A 19,767-nucleotide genomic window follows, 5' to 3' on the forward strand; every position below is an offset into this window, starting at 1 on the left:
TCTTTGGCTCAACCCCCCACCCACCAGCAGCCGTCAGCTTGCCGTCTTAGTGAACACTGGCTGGTCTGTGTGACAGTGGATAGAGGCTCTCTGTACATCTCAGTCAGCCTTTCCATGGAGGAAGAACTAAAAAGACAGTGCTCCTTGTTTCTGTTGGGTTTGGAGGTGGAGAGAGACAGGGTTTAATGCTGCAGTGACCGGTCCAGCAGTTACTCTGATCCTTCAAAAAATAATCAGGCAGGGCCATCGCCATGACCGATCGATAAATAAAATAAAAAAGCTGACCTGAACTGACATCCCAGCTAGAGACTTTAGGTCAGTGGGGGGAACAGGGGGGAGCTGGGGTGGAAGGCTGATACCACACTGATGCTTTTATTATGCAGGAGGGAGAAAACCTCAGAAACACTGGGTTTGTTATTGATGAGGACTGAGGAGTCACCTTATAGCATTTTTTTGTTTATATAATTAAACAAGCTAGACCATACCTGGTGAAGTGCGCAAGTGAAAGTAGTTGCAAACGTGGGGTTATTGCACGTCCTGTCGTGCGTCCCCCTCGCGGGTCCTGTCGCGCTCCCCCCCCCACCCTCCACCCTGCGCGTCCGTCACGCCCCCCCCCCCCCCCCCCCCCCCCCATTACATCACACATCGTGTGTAATGTAATGGCTTGTTTTCATAGACCTTGCTGCTTGTTTCTCGCGCAAAACCTGGTAACCCTGCTCTCCCATTGTTTGACACATAAACGCTAATAATAAGCTGAGATTTGATGAAATTGAAAAAAGAGCTTCACAGTTGAGTTCAGATGGTAATGGTCAATGGCTGTGTGCAAATTCAGATCAATTGCTCCAGCCACTGAGGAGAACCGGGCACACATTTTTGCTCTCAGAGGTTTTTTGCTCTCAGAGGTTTGTAAAATTATAGGAGGATTGCCAATTAGCCTACTGTATTGTGTTTGAATGTTTATGCAACTCTCCTGAGTGTTTAGGCAAAGCGGTTTTATTCATTAGCAATAATTGGGAATGGATTGCTTCACATTTGAGCACACGTACTGTGTGTGTGTGTGTGTGTGTGTGTGTGTGTGTGTGTGTGTGTGGCATAGGCTTTATACCAGTGAGGGTCCATTTTTACACTTTCTGAGTTAAATTAACACTGCACAATTCAGATGCCACAAGGGGTTCAGCGTTTATTTTATTTCAACTAATTTGTAGCGGACCTGTAGTTTTCTGGGAGTTTGGATGGTTCATAATGTAGTACAAGATCATGCAGGTATTTGGCCCTAAAGCTATTCAATGCTTTATAAACTAACAATGTTATTTTGAAATCAATCATTTGACAGACAGGGAGCCAGTGTAAACATCTAAGAACTGGAGTATGTTCCCCGCCTCAAGCTGAAGCGTTCTGAATCTACTGCAGCTGTCTGATAGTATATTTAGGGATCAGGAATGGAGATGTTGGCTGTTGAAGGAATCAAACCTGTGAATTTTCAGTTTCATGAATTTCCTGCTGTTTGATTTGAGTTCTTCTTCCTCTTCCTCCAGAGCCCATGCGTGCGCTGCGGGGTCTCACGGCCACAGACATCCAGTCCCGTCAGCTGTCCCTGCAGTGGGAGACCTTGGCCTTCAACCTGACGCGCTGCCACACCTACTCTGTGTCCCTGTGCTACCGCTACGCCACGGCGGGAGGTGGCGGCGGACACAACACCACCGTGCGCGAGTGTCTGGCGGTGGAGCGCAACGCCTCGCGCTTCACGCTGCGTGACCTGCCACCATACCATGGTGTCCATGTCCGCCTGTCCCTGGCCAACCCCGAGGGCAAGAAGGAGGGCCGAGAGGTCACCTTTCAGACAGACGAGGACAGTAAGTCACTATACTACATACAAAGCTAACAAACCTAGAAGTAATGGGCTTTATTACAAGGCTTTATATCAATGGTGTTATAATAAATTATTAAATAAATAATAATCCTTCAGTTTGATCTGTAGACAGTGCCTCAGTGTTATCGAAATAATATATTTATTTTCAAACATAATGCACTTGTTTCAGATCAACCTGGTTCAACAATAAACAGTGGTTGAATTAAATACAGTCTGATCCAGTACTTTCAACTGAGCCCTATTTACCCTTTTCAGTTTGTACGTCAACAATTGTCCAATTATACGCTTGGAATAAATCACAAAGCACTCTGACCACTCTGTTGCCGCATAAAAAAGGTTTTTAGTCTTTCCTTTCGTTTATCCGCTTCCATTCTTTTAAACATCCTCTTTTACCTATTTGATTATCTGTTCTGTTATACTGTGAGCTCAGCATCGCTGCAAATGAGTGTTGGTCCCTCGCTGTGTTCTGGGACTACTGTAGAAGGCATTGCCTGCACACCCCCGACTTCTAAGGTGTGCTGAAATCAAACAAAAGCGTTATTTTTTTTATCAGGATTTTCTTAGGGGAATACTCACTGTGAACAATTTTAGCCACTTTGTTTTTGAATAATTTTGTGAGGGCTATGATTGCACCTCCAAGTAGTGAGACAATGATTTAAACCAAATGTATATGTACTATGTACTAGCTCCCATCTAGTGGAGATTATTAAAGAGGGAGCTGGTCATATCATGATGCTGCTGCATCAGCAATAGAAAAGTTCCTTTTCATTTTCAATGGAAAATGGAAAATGGTAAAAAAAAAAAAAAAAAAAAGGTTTTATCTGTGAATCTCCAGTGAGCCTAGGAGAGGATTCTTGCACTTATTTCTTATCTGGTATTATTCCTTTGTGCCGTGGCAGATGGTCTCCATGCAGACACCTGGCTGAAAGCAAAATCAATTCTTCCATGAAAAAGACAAAACAAACACAATTTCTCAGGAAGTGAGAGAGGTGGAGGTTGAGAAAGCGAGCCAGAGAAAGAAAGAGCTCCAGACAGGCACAGATACGGGTTTTAAGAGCAGGAAAAGAGAATAAATACAATGTATATTGTACGTGTGTGTGTGTGTGTGTGTGTGTGTGTGTGTGTGTGTGTGTGTGTGTGTGTGTGTGTGTGTGTGTGTGTGTGTGTGTGTGTGTGTGTGTGTGTGTGTGTGTGTGTGTGTGTGTGTGTGTGTGTGTGTGTGTGTGTGTGTGTGAGAGAGAGTGGATCCCTCATGTTTTAGATACATACTGTAAGTGGGTAGTTTCAAAGAGAAAGAGGTGCATCCTTTCATAAATATCACTTTCAAGGTACTTTGATCAACAAACACTACTTCACAGGCCATCTTTCATATTCCTCACTTCCTACATTTGTATGAAATAGCAATAGTCTTTCTGGCTGTTCTTTTGTGTATGTTATGATTCTAATATATAACTGATATGGTCCATAAATGCACTCTGTGGCCCTATTTTACGTGTCAAAAGAATTGGCAGGTCTTATATTTCTTAATTTAAGACGTGGAGGCGTGACCAATGCCATTTTGCCATTATGGGTGCGGTAATCTGCCCACTGCACCAAGGTGCTATGCGGTAAAACAGCCCTGAATTAGTCATGGGTGTATTTGGACGTTACTTTAATCGATCCAATCAGAGTATCCGCTGCCATTCCCTTTAAGATCAACGCAAGATGCAGTGATATTTTCCGTGCGTTAAGCAGTGAGACCAAAGAGACAAGCTACTGCTGCCGAAAATATCTGATCTCCAAGCAGTGGCGTAATTTGCCTAGGGTTGCTGGGTTATGAGAACCCATACACTTCCACGCAAGGGGGCCCTCCAGGAGGGCATTTATTCATTAATTTTAGTTTATTAATCTATGTTTTTAATACATAAAAATAGCCTCCCATATTACACAGTAAAGGCATCTGCTATTATATTTATTTTGGTCATTTCCAATATATTATGTAGCCTATAGGATTATATCCCCATAATAGTATTCATATTATTTCCGCAATACTCATTGACGAGAAGCACAGCACTCCGGTGGTAACTGGAACCGGAACGGAATTAGACCCGGGGCAAGCATGTTTTGAGACGAGCGGTCTTCTATTCGAGAATGTTGCGGTCGGAGATCAAAGGATTTAGCAGCAGTCATTGTGATAATGACAGGACCACTGGACCAGGCACCGTTTGACTTGAGGGTTAAAATGGTCACTCAGGTGATAGAGAACAGCGCATCTGGTGAAAAAACACTGAAAACAAAAACGTCGTCACAAGTCGTCCTGGGCAGTAAATGCGTTAAGCGTTTGCGTTTTTCATAATAGGGATTGCGCATAAGATGGTGGCGTTATCACTTAATTACCACCTAAGGCGTGAATTTAAGAGACCTTTAATAGGGGCCTGGGTGTTTTCATTTGCTATATGTTGTGATCCACCGTGACATTGGCATCTGTGTGATATTGTCATGGTTTGATTGTTCTGGGATTAGCACTTCAATTTCATCGCAAATGTTTGTTCTGACGATTCCTGGCAGTTCCCGGAGGCATCGCGCCTGAGACGCTGACCTTCACTCCGCTCGATGACATGATCTTCCTGAAGTGGGAGGAGCCAGTGGAGCCCAATGGCCTCATCACCCAATACGAGGTAAGCACTTATACTGTTTGACTCGGTATTGTTTTGTTTATGTTGACTTGACATTGATTAAACATTTGATAAAGACGGCCAGCTGTGATGAAGCCACGGGGCAGACCAATGACCAGATGGGGGGATTATACCTCCATGCTGGCCTTGGAACGCCTGGAGATCCCCCAGTTAGAAGTGGCTAATGTGGTGGGAAAGGAAGTCTGTGATTCCCTGCTGGAACTGTTACCTCCGGGACCCGACTTTGGTGGATGAAGATGGATGGATGGATGGATGGATAGATATAAGCTTGCCAGTATGAGCATGTTAACAGAATTATTGACAGACAGACAGAGTTATTATAGATAGATAGTTAGATATTTAGATATGTAGTTGATTGATCGACCAATAGATTGGTCGACAGATGATTGATCAGAATAATTTTCAGTAATTCTTTACCAAGTGTGTTGTTCAATTTTATTTTAGCCCAACAAAATAACAAGTGAGCGAATCAACATTGTACATAGTCAACTTGCATTACAGAACACAGATAAATACAGTAGATACAGTAGGTAGATAATGTACATACACACACCGACTATACACACATAAGACACCAAACTTCTATACTTTAATCTGCATGTTACAGTCTGTGATACCCAGCCTGACACCTTCACTACGGGAAGCCAATTGCAACAGATTTCATAAGAAGATTGTGAATTAAATGTTTAACTAGGATGATGGTCTGGTTTGCAGTCGTCTGGACGTGGTATCAACAGCCTGTGAGGCAGGATCAGAGCTTGCAGTAGCACCACCCTGTCTGCACACAGCTATTGTCCTTGCACCATGTCACAACAACACTAAAACAGCTGACAGATAGCAACCGTTAATTGCCATTAGCACTTAATCAGCCATGAAAGCAAACAGTGTTTTTGTACTAATTAACCTCACCTGGTAATTATTTTGTTTTCCTTTTTGCTACTTTGTACCTCTTAACGTGTTGAAAAGCTTCACAAAAACCAGGCACCTACCTACCATTCCCTCCCTCCCTCCTAAAGCCTTTTCCACAATGTCACGTCAAGGATCTTATTGAATGGGATTTGTGGTTTGACATATAAAGTGGCGGCTGTACAGGTCAGGATCTTCTCTCTGTAGCGTGTTGATCTCCCTGTGTTGACAGAGGAGGCTCTATGTAGAGCTGCAGAAATCCTCTTCATTTCAATCACATTAAACCTTTGACCAGTTTGTTGGAGCCACATCGACCGCCATGCCGGCCCGTCAGACTTTTCCTCCTCTGGCCTGTGCTCCGTTTGGTGATGTGTGTCTTTCCAGTGCGAACGTAGAGATCTGTGTGTATTTAGTCACACAGACAGTCACACATGAATATATCTGCACACTTAGAAGTTAGAAGTCGTTTGTTATGATAATCTGCAAAGCCTGTGCTTTGGTCAGAATGGCTTTTTTGAGCATCTGTACTGTACATACACAATATCATACTCAAACTTAAACTTCAACAAATGTCACGTTCTTGGTACCGTGACACATCGCAGGTTTGCAGGTTTTTCTTTGTGTAAAGAAGTGGGTGAATACATTTTTCGTACAAGCTCCCATCATTTGCTTTTCAAGAAAGGGTAGAAGAATAGAGTGAGAAAAAGGAAAACAGGCCAGATATTCCAGTGTAAAATATATACGGACATATACGTGCATGGTTATAAGAAATGGCAATGGAAGAAGCAGTTAGAATACTGTAGCAGCAGATATAGTAACATATTCAAACACATGCACACGCACACACCTGTGTGTGTGTGTGTGTGTGTGTGTGTGTGTGTGTGTGTGTGTGTGTGTGTGTGTGTGTGTGTGTGTGTGTGTGTGTGTGTGTGTGTGTGTGTGTGTGTGTGTGTGTGTGTGTGTGTGTGTGTGTGTGTGTGTGTGTGTGGGCGCACCCGCGTGCATGTGCAATGTCTTTAATGAGGTGCTGCTCTCACACCACTAATGTACACTCCAATATCCTCCTCCCTCTTGGCTGCCTCCAATAAGGCTGTCTCATTACACCTAACATTGTTTGAACAAGAAATGACTAAAGTCATAATATAGCCGCCAGCGGCAGGCTTTTTTTGCCCCAATCTGCAGCACAAAATGTAAAAGTGGTCTTTAAAATGAAATCTCAGCCATTCCAATGCAACCAAAATAACTCAACAGAGAGGTTCATCGGTTGGCTACCAATATAAAGGATGTGTGTGTGTGTGTGTGTGTGTGTGTGTGTGTGTGTGTGTGTGTGTGTGTGTGTGTGTGTGTGTGTGTGTGTGTGTGTGTGTGTGTGTGTGTGTGTGTGTGTGTGTGTGTGTGTGTGTGTGTGTGTTTGTGGCTGACAACTATCTGAAATTAAAATGACAAAAGTTAAAAATATTTTTGCCTATCATTAAAACAACCATTCATATAATGTGCAATAAGTGTTAAATGGCTTTATATTATGAATAGTACTGTAATAATTACTATAAAATCTCCATGTCTCTTCAACTCTTTATAACAAAAAATGCATATTTATTTTTTCTTTGTTTTAACCAAAATATATCACTCGCACTACATTTTACTAGGGCCTTCAAATACAGTACTTTACAGAGTAACAGACAGAAGGCAAGTGACCTTTTTACTTTTGGAAAATAATATTGAAGAAACGGTTAATTTGTGTACTGTCACTTTAAAAGCGCAATTTATACTTCATCGTACGACGGTGTCACGCACCAAACATAGCCGATCTCCAAGCTCACACTGCGTCTGTTCGCACCACGTTGTGAGCTTGTAGATCTGCCATTTTCGGCAACGATAGACTGAGGGACGGACACGCTCAGCAACACTAGTTATTCATTCACAGGGAGATCCCAAACGGATTATTATCAACTAGAGTTTCGGGGGGCTACGCCCCCCTCAACCCCAGCCGCGCACGGGGCCCAGCGTGGCCGCGTGTATATTGGGGGACCCAAATCGCCGGAGTTAAACTGTGGAAAAGTTAAAAAAAAAAAAAAAAAAAATTGAAAAAAATATATTTTTGATGTTTGAGGGGGACCCCCGCGGACCCCCTGCTGGTCGACGGACCCCCTGTGGAGTGTTGGGACGCGCGGGGACCCCCCTGGAACATGGCGGACCATTTCGTGTTTTTTTTTTTTTCATGAAGGTGGTTGCTTGTTGCTGGCGCTGGCTGTGCAAACCTGGCAGCCCAGCGCATGCTGCCGCACGTTACACCAGAAATGGTGCCTGGAGAAAATGGTGACCAAAAAAAAAGTTTGGAAAAAAAGGAAAAACCCCCCGCAGCGGCTGGCTGCTGTTGTGGTGATGAGGTCGTGCGCACGGTAAACGGTACGAAGCTGCCTCCCCTTCCGTTTTGTCCGACATTTGGTGAGTAGAATTAATTATGTTGCGCGGTGGAAAAGGTGTAGTGAGCAGTGAGATGTCCCCTGCGCGAGGCGTAAATTCAGCGCGGCCGCCGTGGCGAGTCAGTTGGCGACATGTGGTCTGGCGGTGCGTTGTTTATTCGATAACAGAGCTGTGGGGTGTCGACACCGAGGGTGCGGAAGTCGGTCGCCATTTATATAGTTAGATTGGATAATTAAAATTGTCAACGAAGACTTGCTACCTTGGGTAGAAGAGGACGAGTGAAACTTTTGAGCGTTTCACTCGTTCGGTGCAGTTTCACCGCTGCACCGCACATGTAAACACAACAACGACGCAACCACCCGAGTGTACAAATGGAACCAAATGGACGCTTACAGCCCCCTTAAAATAGTGATGTAGTGAGCCAATAAAATTCCTCTTCCTTGTTAACCCGGGCAGCGCTGTTTGGCACAACTTGCAGCTATCAATACACTTTTAGACCAACATGTTTGTGCCAGCGTGAGTGATTAGATTTATTTCTTGATCGCCTCTTGTTTTGATAGTTTAGACATGACGTCAGGGGCCGCTGCACTCGATAACAGGCTCAACAAGCCTAAAGCTTATCGATACCCGGGTCTCGATAAATTCATGCCCGGGTATATAATGTACCCGGTTTTCGAGCTCCATCCCTACTTGCGTCGAGAACTAATGGAGAGTGGACATTACCGCGTTTGGCTAAAAACAGTTAGTAACATCATACAAGCATACAAGCTAACTATTAGCCAAATTCGGCTAGCGCTCAGACGAATCCACTGAGAGAGGCGTGTCTAGTCCCATAGCTTGGGAGGACGAGGGCGCCCATTGGCTTAAACGACAGCCAATCACGCAAAAAAAGTGTTGAATACATGTCGGAAATCTGTCGGGTCAGAGTCAGAGTGAATACAGAGCCGCGCTTTCAGCTGGCGGCTAAAAAGTGAAAGGGAACTGTCACTTGAGACCACTGTAGCAGCAAGGCAAAGCACCTCTCTGAGAAAAAACTAAAGTTTACCAAAGAGCCACTTTCAAAAGGACACTTTAACAGGAGTAGTGTCCTCTATCCATTAGAATGTATTAGCTGGACTTACACAATCATTAGCCTTGTGCATTGCTTTATGGATAGCTTTTCACTTTACCATGCCAATGCCAATTGAAACCTATTACTCACCTAAAGTTTAGAGTAACGGTTTAGACTTCAGAGTCTAAACCAACTCCAGTAGTCCATACATTGATTGAACAATGCAAAACAATAGATACATTGTAAGTGGAGTGAATCATACACACAGATCAATTGAATGTTAGAATAGATAATGCAGCCATTTGGACATGAAGCAAATCCATGAATCTCCTCTCCTCTCTTGTTGGAGTCTGATCATGAAGGAGGTTGTTTGTACCTCAAGCAATAAGACAAGAATACGTTGTTTGCTGATGAGGATGATGTTGTGGGATTGCGGCTTGTTTGTGCTTGTAGTAGTAATAAGGTATTAACAATAAAATAGTAATAATATAGCATGAGATAACATTGAACTGTGATCATCTCCAAATGTAAGGTTGTTTGACTGATAACGCTGTCCGTGGTTTCGAGACACATAGATAAAATAAGATAATAACTTGAACGATCAATGGATAAATTTGGTACAACAAATCATAAAATGAGTTTGGATGTCTTGCTTTGGTGTAAATTTTAATGACGCTACTTCATCTCTTCCTGTCTGACCTCAGATCAGTTACCAGAGCATCGAGTCGTCTGACCCGGGCATCAACGTGCCTGGTCCCAGGAGAACGGTGTCCAAGCTGCGGAACGAGACCTACCACATGTTCTCCAACCTTCACTCTGGGACCACCTACCTGATCTCCGTCCGAGCCCGCACAGCTAAGGGCTTCGGCCAGACCGCCCTCACCGAAATCACCACCAACATCTCTGGTAGAGTAGCACTCAATCACTCTGAAATCACCACCAACATCTCTGGTAAAGTAGCATGAATCACTCTGAAATCACCACCAACATCTCTGGTAGAGAGCCACACAATCACTCTGAAATCACCACCAACATCTCTGGTAGAGAACCACACAATTACGCTCTGAATTGATTCTGGTCAAGGTGTATGTGTGAGTGTTTTTGTACATGTACAGTACATGTGTGTGTTTGTGTAGTAGAGGAGAGGTGAAGCTTAAATCTCTCTTTTAAGCAAGTACAGTAGTTTGTTTGTTTGTGCCTGTACTGTATGTATGAGTAATGTTTTTATCTGCTTACTAAGACACCACCTTATTTATGTTCCCTGTTGGACTGGAGCGTTGGTACTCCTTACACAGGCTCACAGGACTGCCTTGTACTCCATGTTCTCAAATGAACTGTGACCTACATGTGGAACCAACAGCTTTGTGCTTTAGTGACCCACTTACTGTACCTGCAACTGTACCTTTACACAAAATGATAATTACTAATACAGTCTAAATCAATAGTGTGGGAGAAAATAAGCAATAGTTTGGTAGAGAATAAGCAGCCTGAAAGAAACCCAGACTCTCCATAGGAGGGCTACACTCTGGACCATCACTGTCATAGATTGAGACACATGGTGGCCATATATCTATCTCATTTTGAGCTATAATTAGGGACTGAGGTCTCTCTCTTTCCAACTCTGCATCTTTGTTCTCTCAGGGAAAAACTAAACTCCTGCTCCCACAGTGTAAGAAGTGTTTTCCTCTGCCTCTCCCAAGCAGTGTCACGCTGTCATTTCACAGTGGAGCAAACATAAATGAAGTGTTTAAGAAGCAGAGTAACGACACAAAGGGGACACAGCCAGGGTGTTGTGTACAGAGAGAGTCTCTGAGCTTATTAATGCTGATGGAGATCTGTTAATGATGCATATTGGCCTTGTTAAGGGAAGGGATGGAACACATCTCAACACATGTTCGCACGCACGCACGCACGCACGCACACAGACCATTATCCTGTCACATGCACGCACACAGACTATTATCCTGTCGCATGCACGCACACAGACTATTATCCTGTCGCATGCACGCACACAGACCATTATCCTGTCTCACCCATGCACTGGCAACCACTTTCACTTTCCCTTTCTACCTTATTAACTTACAGTATAAACTCTCTCTCACCATGGAAGTGTCACCTAATCAGTCTCTCTCTCTCTCTCTCTCTCTCTCTCTCTCTCTCTCTCTCTCTCTTCATGGTGTGTACATGCAGGGTTCTTTAATTACAGATTCACAGCTCAATCACTCTGTAGTGGTTGTGTTGCAGACAGGAAACTGGCACCGTTCCAGACCACAGATTGAGTCCTGAAGCCACTACATATCCCACAATGCATCATGAACTCCTTCTACAGCTGACACACACACACACACACACACGCACACACACACACACACACACACACACACACACACACACACACACACACACACACATACACACACACACACACACACACACACACACACACACACACACACACACACACACACACACACACACACACACACACACACACACACACACACACACACACAAATACTGACACATTCAGTCAAAACACATGTGCATGTATACACATACACTTGCCTGTCCTATCTGCACTCTCTCTCTAGCACGCTTACACGTACGCACACACACACACACACACACACACACACACACACACACACACACACACACACACACACACACACACACACACACACACACACACACACACATACACACACAATGGTGACACATTCAGCATTTGTGCAAGCAACCCCAGCCTGAGTCTGTGGTGTTTGAGCCCGTTAAAGGTTGTAATTTATTATCCCGAGCCCTCTGGCTGATCTTAAAATTCTCACTCTATCAGGCAGCCTGCATCAAAGTCTCTTGTAGTTTGTGGCATCAATAAACACAAACACTTCTTACTGAATGAATCAGATTCCTTAATGTCTCACCTTCATTGAAGTCAGCCCTTCCTGTTGTGCTGTTTACAAGTCTGTGGTTTTAATAACATCATGGTTGATTCTACCACAATAGTTTACATTCCTCCCCTCAACTAATTCATAGTGATAAAAGAGAATAAATGTGCTGTTTGCATCTCCTGGGAGGAGCAGGACTTGGACCAAATCTCCTTCAATTTGTCCCCCACTACTGTGATGTTTAATTGTGTTGGTTTCCATGACAACCAGGAGGGAGATGGCACTGTATGAGAGGGTGTGGGTGTTGTGTGTGGATGTTAGAATGGTTTATCTGTTTATGGCTCGTGTTCACAGAAATCATTTTATGAGTGGAGCATCACTTTGGATATCATGTCCAGAGTGCTTCTGACTTATGAAGCACACAGAACGCTCTCAATGTTTGAACCTATCATCCTTCACTGTGCTCCAACAACCTTTCATCTGTGTTATTAGCACAAATAGCCTAGTTGACATAGCGGTAGACATGGACTTCTCATAGTTGTGGTAATGATTCAAAGTCAGGTCATAATGACCAGGTTGTCAGACACAGACAGTAGGGTCAAACGGGTGCTCCATCAAAAAACGCTGTACGGTGAAACACGCTGGAAATAGGCGCTCCAGCATCAGCACGTCTTTACCATAGAAATGCATGGCATAAAGGTGCTGGCAGCTCGGTGTGGACACGGCCCCTTATGCAGCAACTGGGATGTGTTTCTGTGGGACATTAAAGACACTGTCTCTGTCACAAGACTTGAGAGGCCCGTAGAAGCTTTATGAGGGAACAGGGACACTTTTATAGGTGTTGATGCACACTATTCTGCTGGGGCCAATGAGCACTGATGTGTGTGTGTGTGTGTGTGTGTGTGTGTGTGTGTGTGTGTGTGTGTGTGTGTGTGTGTGTGTGTGTGTGTGTGTGTGTGTGTGTGTGTGTGTGTGTGTGTGTGTGTGTGTGTGTGTGCGCGTGTGTGTCCGCAGCTCCTACGTTTGATTATGGAGACATGCCTTCTCCTCTGGGTGAGACAGAAAGCACCATCACCGTCCTGCTTCGTCCTGCTCAGGGTCGAGGAGCTCCTGTAAGGTGAGATACACACCAACCTGCATCACAGCATTGTTGCCAAACTATGTCAGTCATGATGTTTACATGCAATGTGTTCTTAAATTCATCTTAATTTGGTTATCGAAGTACGTTACCTGTATGTGTATTATAGTATTATCCTGGTTACTACTATTTGTATAGAACCAGACTTATCTTTATTGTCACGTCACAGGTTTACAGGTCTAAAGAAGTGGGTGAAATGATTTTGTTCGAGTGCGCTCCATCATTTGTAGTTGTTGTGCGAAGAGAGAGGATTGAGGTAGGGTAGAGCAGGAGAGGTATTTTAGCACATATTTCAGAGAAGAGAACGTTAGATCTGTTTTTAACCTAATGCCAACTGTTTCTTTCATCCAGACATGCTGTGTTTAACAACTTGAAGCATAAGACATCATGAAGAAACATTTTGTACTTGCTTATCCAGTTATATCTCTGTTCAAAGTCAAAGATATGATCCGCCAGGGAAACAAAATTGTCTTTGAATTGTAATTGAAATGTGAATATGGCTCATAGCCTGTTCACCTTGGTTGCACTGTAATGATGTAATGACTGTCCTTTACTATCCCTTCTCTACATTGGCCTTGTGCTTTTTCATACACACACAAAACCCCAAAACATTGTCATCACATGACCCAGACAGACGGATGTAGGGAGGTACATGCCTCCTGGTAAAGGAACACTGTTGGTGTAGCTAATAGACAAAAAAACTAAAAATAGTCCAACAAAAATACTACACCTACGACACGTTCGTGTGCGTGCCCCACACACAAACAGTTCAGTTAAAGCCCACATAACATGACAACATGACAGCATGCCAACATAGTCCATGCACCTGTGATGCAAGCACATGCCCACGTGTGCACCGAGCAAAGAGAGACAGGTTTGACAGCTGTCTAGTTAGAAGGAATGGTTTACACCAGCTGTTCTCAAACTACGGTTCGCGACCCAAAGTGGGGTAGAGGGAAGGTGCCACTGGGGTCGCACATTGACAACCATTTTTTAAAATGATTATCAAGAAACGGAGCGGAAACGTCAAAGACGGCCCGCCGAGAACCAGCAGCAACACAGGAAAGACAACACACGCCCATAAGAGGCACACCGAAGTTCAATATGATCGGGTGCCACTGACTTAAAAAAGTTTTTGAAACTCCAAGAGCGAGAGGGTACAAATACATGGACCACCACCGCACCGGGTCTATTTGGTTCCATTTGTACCCTCTCTGAGTTAAATAATTAACACTGGTAAATTGGAAGTTGAGGAGTCACTGACTGTGTAAAGTGTATCTGCTGAATAAAGACCTTAATTTGGTTATCAAAGTACGTTACCTGCATGTGTATTATAGTATTATCCTGGTTACTACTACTTGTATAGAATCAGACTCATCTTTATTGTCACGTCACAGGTTTACAGGTGTAAAGAAGTGGGTGAAATGATTTTGTTCGAGTGCGCTCCATCATTTGTAGTTGTTGTGAGAAGAGAGAGGATAGAGGTAGGGGCAGGAGAGGTATTTTAGCAGTGATTTCAGAGAAGAGAACGTTAGATCTGTGCGTGAACCTAATGCCTGTTTCTTTCATCCAGACATGCTGTGTTTAAGAACTTGAAGCATAATAAGACATCAGGAAGAAACATTTTGTACTTGCTTATCCAGTTATATCTCTGTTCAAAGTCAAAGATATAATCCGCCAGGGAAACAAAACATTTTTTTTATTTATTTTATAAATAAAAATCCATCATAAAATGGGGTTGTGGTATAAAAATGTTTGAGAACCCCTGGTTTACACTATAATATAGTGTAGGATAGAAGCAGGATTAAACATTGTCTACCTACCACCATATGTTTTTGATAAAGACCACTGACTATTGATCTTGATCCAAACAACGGCGTTTGATTGGTCCACTTGTCCAGTACTTACCAGGTGGTTGTTGAAATAACAGCCTGTGATTGGTCCGTCTGTCCAGCACGTACCAGGTGGTGGTTGAAATAACAGCGTGTGATTGGTCCATGTCTCCAGTACGTACCAGGTGGTGGTTGAAATAACAGGCTGTGATTGGTCCATGTCTCCAGTACGAACCAGGTGGTGGTAGAAATAACAGGCTGTGATTGTCTCCGCCAGGCCGAAAGGCATGGCGAGAGAGTATGTTTTACCCCCTGTCCGTCCGTCCGTCCGTCCGTGTGTGTGTCCGTACTCCTACAGATTTTGTCCAAACATCACGCAAATCGGTACACAGTATCTCTATAGTCATTAAATGAAACAGGTCTTTCAGAATTTTCATATTACATCCTGATTGGCTAAAAATGGCTTCCAAAGATTGCAGGACTGCTCCGTTTTGAACAAAATGCCTCAATTTATGAACACAGCATGCAATTTCCGTGAAACTTTGCACGCACATTCCCACTATGCCGAGGAAGAAATGCCACTTGAAAATGTTCTAATCAGCCTTATGGTGGCGCTATAACAGGCTGATTCGTGTTTGTACCTATAACTGCACCGATCTGTGTAAAACTTGGTGTGCGCACTCCCTAGAGGTCAAGGAAAAACATTTGTCCTGCATTTTTCACATCTTCCTTTTATAGCGCCACCAGGAGGCCGACTAATGTAAAACATATTTCTTTATATTACTCCTTCCGATTTTATCCAAATTTCATGCAAATCGGTACACATGATCTCTATTAGTGATCAAGCCGGATCCGTTTCATTTTTCATATTCCATCCTGATTGGCTAAGATTCACATCTAAAGTTTGCAGTAGTGGCTTGTTTTGAACAAAATGCTGCAAATCATGAACGCAGCATCCAATTGCGGTCAAACTTTGCACGCACATTCACACTATGTTGAGGAAAAAATGCTACCCTTTTAACATTGGACTGTTATAGCGCCACCAGCAGGTCTAATTTAGCAAAACACATATCTTTGAACAAAATGCCTCAAATCATGAATGCAGTGTCCTATTGCCATGCAAGGCCTAAGAAGAAATGGCAACCTTTTCACATTGGCCTATTATAGCGCCACCAGGAGGCCACAATAACCTACTTGACCTGGCGGAGACCTGTGCTCCGAGGAGCACTTTTTCTAGTTGGTCCATGTATCCAGTACGTACCAGGTGGTGGTTGAAATAACAGGCTGTGATTGGTCCATGTCTCCAGTACGTACCAGGTGGTGGTGGTTGAGGAGGAGAGCAGCAGGAAAGTGAAGAGGGAGCTGGGACTTCAGGAATGCTTCCCGTTGCCCATGTCCCACGGCGAGGCGTTGGCACGGGGGACGCCACACTACTACACGGCCGAGCTGCCCCCCAGCAGCCTTCCAGAGGCCAGCCCCTTCACAGTGGGAGACAACCACACCTACAACGGCTACTGGAACACACCGCTGGACCCCCGCAAGAGCTACCTGGTCTATTTCCAGGCCATGAGCAACTTCAGAGGGGTGAGTGGTCTTTCTTTTTTTATTTGTACCCTTTAAAAAGTTCACTGATAGATAGTGATAGAACCCTGAATTGTGAGTCTATATTTTATTTTTATTCTTCAATCTCACTCCCGTCCGCTACGGCCTGAATTCACTTTGCTCCTGCCTGCACCAAGGACATTTCATCTCACTCCTGCTAGGGCGTTCACAAATACAGATTTTTGGTATTCGACATCGAATTCCTAAAAGTATTTAAATATCTGATTATTCGCGGGTGAAATATCGTAGTTTTTTTCATCCAATACAAACAAGCATTTCTCATTAAAACGCTGTGTTGCAAGCCTTGAAAACGACCAGCAAGTAAAGGGTTAACTATTTTAGGCGGGACAAAAGGCGGGGGTGAAATAACAGTCATCGATGGCTGTGAAAGGCAGCTGTGCGTTCTGATCGGACTAAACCCAGCAACTTTTCCGTAGTAGACCTACACATTTACAATGCCTCGCGGATGGACGCGTTGTGAGCTTGTAGATCTGCTATTTTCGATACACAATACCCTTCTACGACGGAGCATAACATGCTGCCGTACCATTGGCTGAAGTGAGTGAAGCCGTGGGGAGATGATTTGAGTAGAGGGTGTGTTGCGGTGAACCACACAGTGGCAGCCTTTGCTATTGTGTGTGCCCTATTCAGAAACTAATTAGTGCACACTGTAATATTTTGATACAAACTCACCTCTAATTACAGTGTATATATCCTATAAACTACCCATATACTGTACAACCTCAGCACCATGGACAGCAACGCCGTCACAAAACGCATGTCATTCAAGTTTTAACCCCTAATGAATGACTAAGCTACAGTTTTTACATAGAGTTAGGATACAGGTATTTTAATAAGACGGGCAATAACTCTCTCTCCCTCTCTTTTTCTGCCGGGCAGGATAATCTTAATATTATCCTGTAATGAGTGATTCCCAATTCTTTTTTAAGATTAGAGAAAAGATAATATTTTCTATAATCTTCATGTGCTTGATTGCAGCCTGATTTCAACATGGCTTAGAATTTAAAACTCCTGTAGTGTGAGCCCAGCTTTAAGTAGCACACTCACAGCAGCAGGATTAAAAACATTACTCCCACCAGTCATAGACACTAATATGTCATTCATTCTGCAAATGTAAATAATTCTGAGCTGGTAATGAGGGGAATATCTGTATTTATTAACGCTCTGTTTGATGTTTTTAAGACCAGTTGCCTTCTAATTCCTTAAGCACTATTTATTCTTGGGGGTTGTGTCATGAGACTGTATTCTACTGGTAGTGTAACTAAGTTGGAACATTATGTATGTATGTGTGTCTCAGTGCTTTGATTCTGTGCAAACAAAGCACTTCTGGGACAAGGAATTACTGGCATGAATTACTTCAGCTAGTAAATCTCCTGGAATTACTGGAAGAGAGATGGAATTACAATACAACAAGTGGCCACACTCTCTTTTTCCATATCACATCATAATTTCCTTCATTCTTTCATCTCCTTCATCTCTTTCCCTCTATCCCTCCTTTCAGGACCTCATCCTCTCTTTTCTTGGTGTTCACTTGTTTTCCTGTCTTTTATTCCCACTCAGCTGAGCTCATTACACAGCGTGACAAACACCTTTTAGAATTAGAAGCACAGACACATTTGGCCGTGTGCAATCTTTACAGCCCTTGGCTAGAGAGAGATAATACTTCAGTCAAATATTGAGATAATGTAATCATGAATTATTCATGTTTTTCAGTCCCAAATAATCTATTATCTACTTGTAGCCTTTATGAATACTTAATGGAGAATTGTATTGAAATGGTCCAGGAGCCACCAATCTGAACTCCTCCTGCACGGTGCATCAACAGCATGAAAAGCTTTTGAGGCCTTTTGGCCTGATTTGATCCCAGTAGATTGGTGGCAGATTATAATCCCACGCCTTCAATCCCATTTCTTGATTGATTGAATATTGTATTAGTCAGAAATGTAAACAGCACGTGGTACAGTCAGACAATAAGGCTAAAAACACAATAATACATGTCATCAACAAAAACAAAACACTAGGAGAATTTCACTTTGTTCTGCTGCTTTCACTTTCAACACCCTCCTTGAATGTGAAAGCAGCAAAACAGTGAAAGTGAAATTCTCCATTGTATATACAGTATATTGTTTTGTATTTCCATATACAAAGCAAAGCAAATACAAAGCAAATGTCCATACAGGAGTGAGAGGCTACCTGGCAGAGACATTACTTAAGGCATACTGTAGGTAGAAAATGTATGCTTTAATATTCACACCCTGCGGCACTGGAGCTCAGCCATTCCTCACAAATTGGTCTCTTTGTGATAATCAGATGGGAATAAATGCATGCAAGGTGTTGGTCCCTGCGCCGTTCGACTTCCATGAACTCTGCCAGCAGAGGGTTGCTTTCTGATAACGGTACTGTTTAATTTTTTCTTTTCTTTTCTTTTTCATTGAAAATCCAAACATTACACTGTAATGTATGGATTCTCAATAAAAAAAGAAGAATGATAATAGCACAACAGCGATGCTGGTCTGCAAACACAAGAATGTGTTTCCGTCCCAGTGGACAAACACACGGTGGGAGTGCAGTGTGAGCACTTCACACAAGCGGAGCGCTAAGCGTAGGATTAGGAAGGGAAGACCTGGCTTTACCAGCGGATGGGATTAGGTTTTGTTTTGCCTGGCAGGGGGCCAGCTAGCGCCCATGAGCCACAGTGAACAGGGGGGCACAGTGGCACATCACAGCCCCCACCTGACCTACAGTAGCTCTGCTACCATGGATGCTGGTGGCTCCCACCACATATATATACAGCTGTAGACATTTTAGTAGTCAGATGATCACACAATGTTTCTAAATGCCTGCTTGTGTTCGTCCGTCATTCGATCTGTCTGTGGACAGCTAATCTCCGGCACCGTTGGCATGCTCGCTGCGAAACTGTGCACACACACTCCCTGGATACCAGAGCAGAACCTCTGCTCCAAATTTTTCACAGGGGCCTGTTATAGCGCCACCAGGAGGCAGATTAGTGCAAAACACATTTCTTGACAGTACTCCTACATATTTTGTCCAAACAGCACGCAAATCGGTACACAGTATCTCTATAGTCATTAAACGAAACGGGTCTTTCAGATTTTTCATATTCCTTCCTGATTGACTAAAATTGCCTTCCAAAGTTTGCAGGAGTGCTCCGTTTTGAACAAAATGCCTCAAATCATGAACACAGCATGCAATTTCCGTGAAATTGTGCACGCACATTCCCACTACGTAAAGGAAGAAATGCTACTTGAAAATTTTAAAATCAGCCTCATGGTGGCGCTATAACAGGCCAATTTGTGTTTTTTCCTATAACTGTACCGATCTGTGTAAAACTTTGTATGCACA

At 43.4% G+C, this 19,767-nt stretch overlaps 1 protein-coding gene across 3 annotated transcripts in view; it reads left to right on the forward strand.

Annotated features, from left to right (window-relative positions):
• LOC311042419 (receptor-type tyrosine-protein phosphatase U-like) overlaps positions 1-19,767 on the forward strand; it is a 191,648-nt gene that overhangs the window by 112,239 nt on the left and 59,642 nt on the right. For all 3 annotated transcript variants that reach the window (XM_084053137.1, XM_084053138.1, XM_084053139.1), the window contains exons 8-12: positions 1,536-1,853; positions 4,418-4,527; positions 9,631-9,832; positions 12,826-12,928; positions 16,089-16,365. In XM_084053137.1, coding sequence (XP_083909263.1) covers positions 1,536-1,853; positions 4,418-4,527; positions 9,631-9,832; positions 12,826-12,928; positions 16,089-16,365 — 1,010 coding nt within the window. The remainder of the gene's footprint in view (positions 1-1,535; positions 1,854-4,417; positions 4,528-9,630; positions 9,833-12,825; positions 12,929-16,088; positions 16,366-19,767) is intronic.

Source organism: Gymnoscopelus microlampas (assembly GCF_963454915.1).
Source record: "Gymnoscopelus microlampas genome assembly, chromosome: 3".
Classification (NCBI taxonomy): Eukaryota; Metazoa; Chordata; class Actinopteri; order Myctophiformes; family Myctophidae; genus Gymnoscopelus; species Gymnoscopelus microlampas.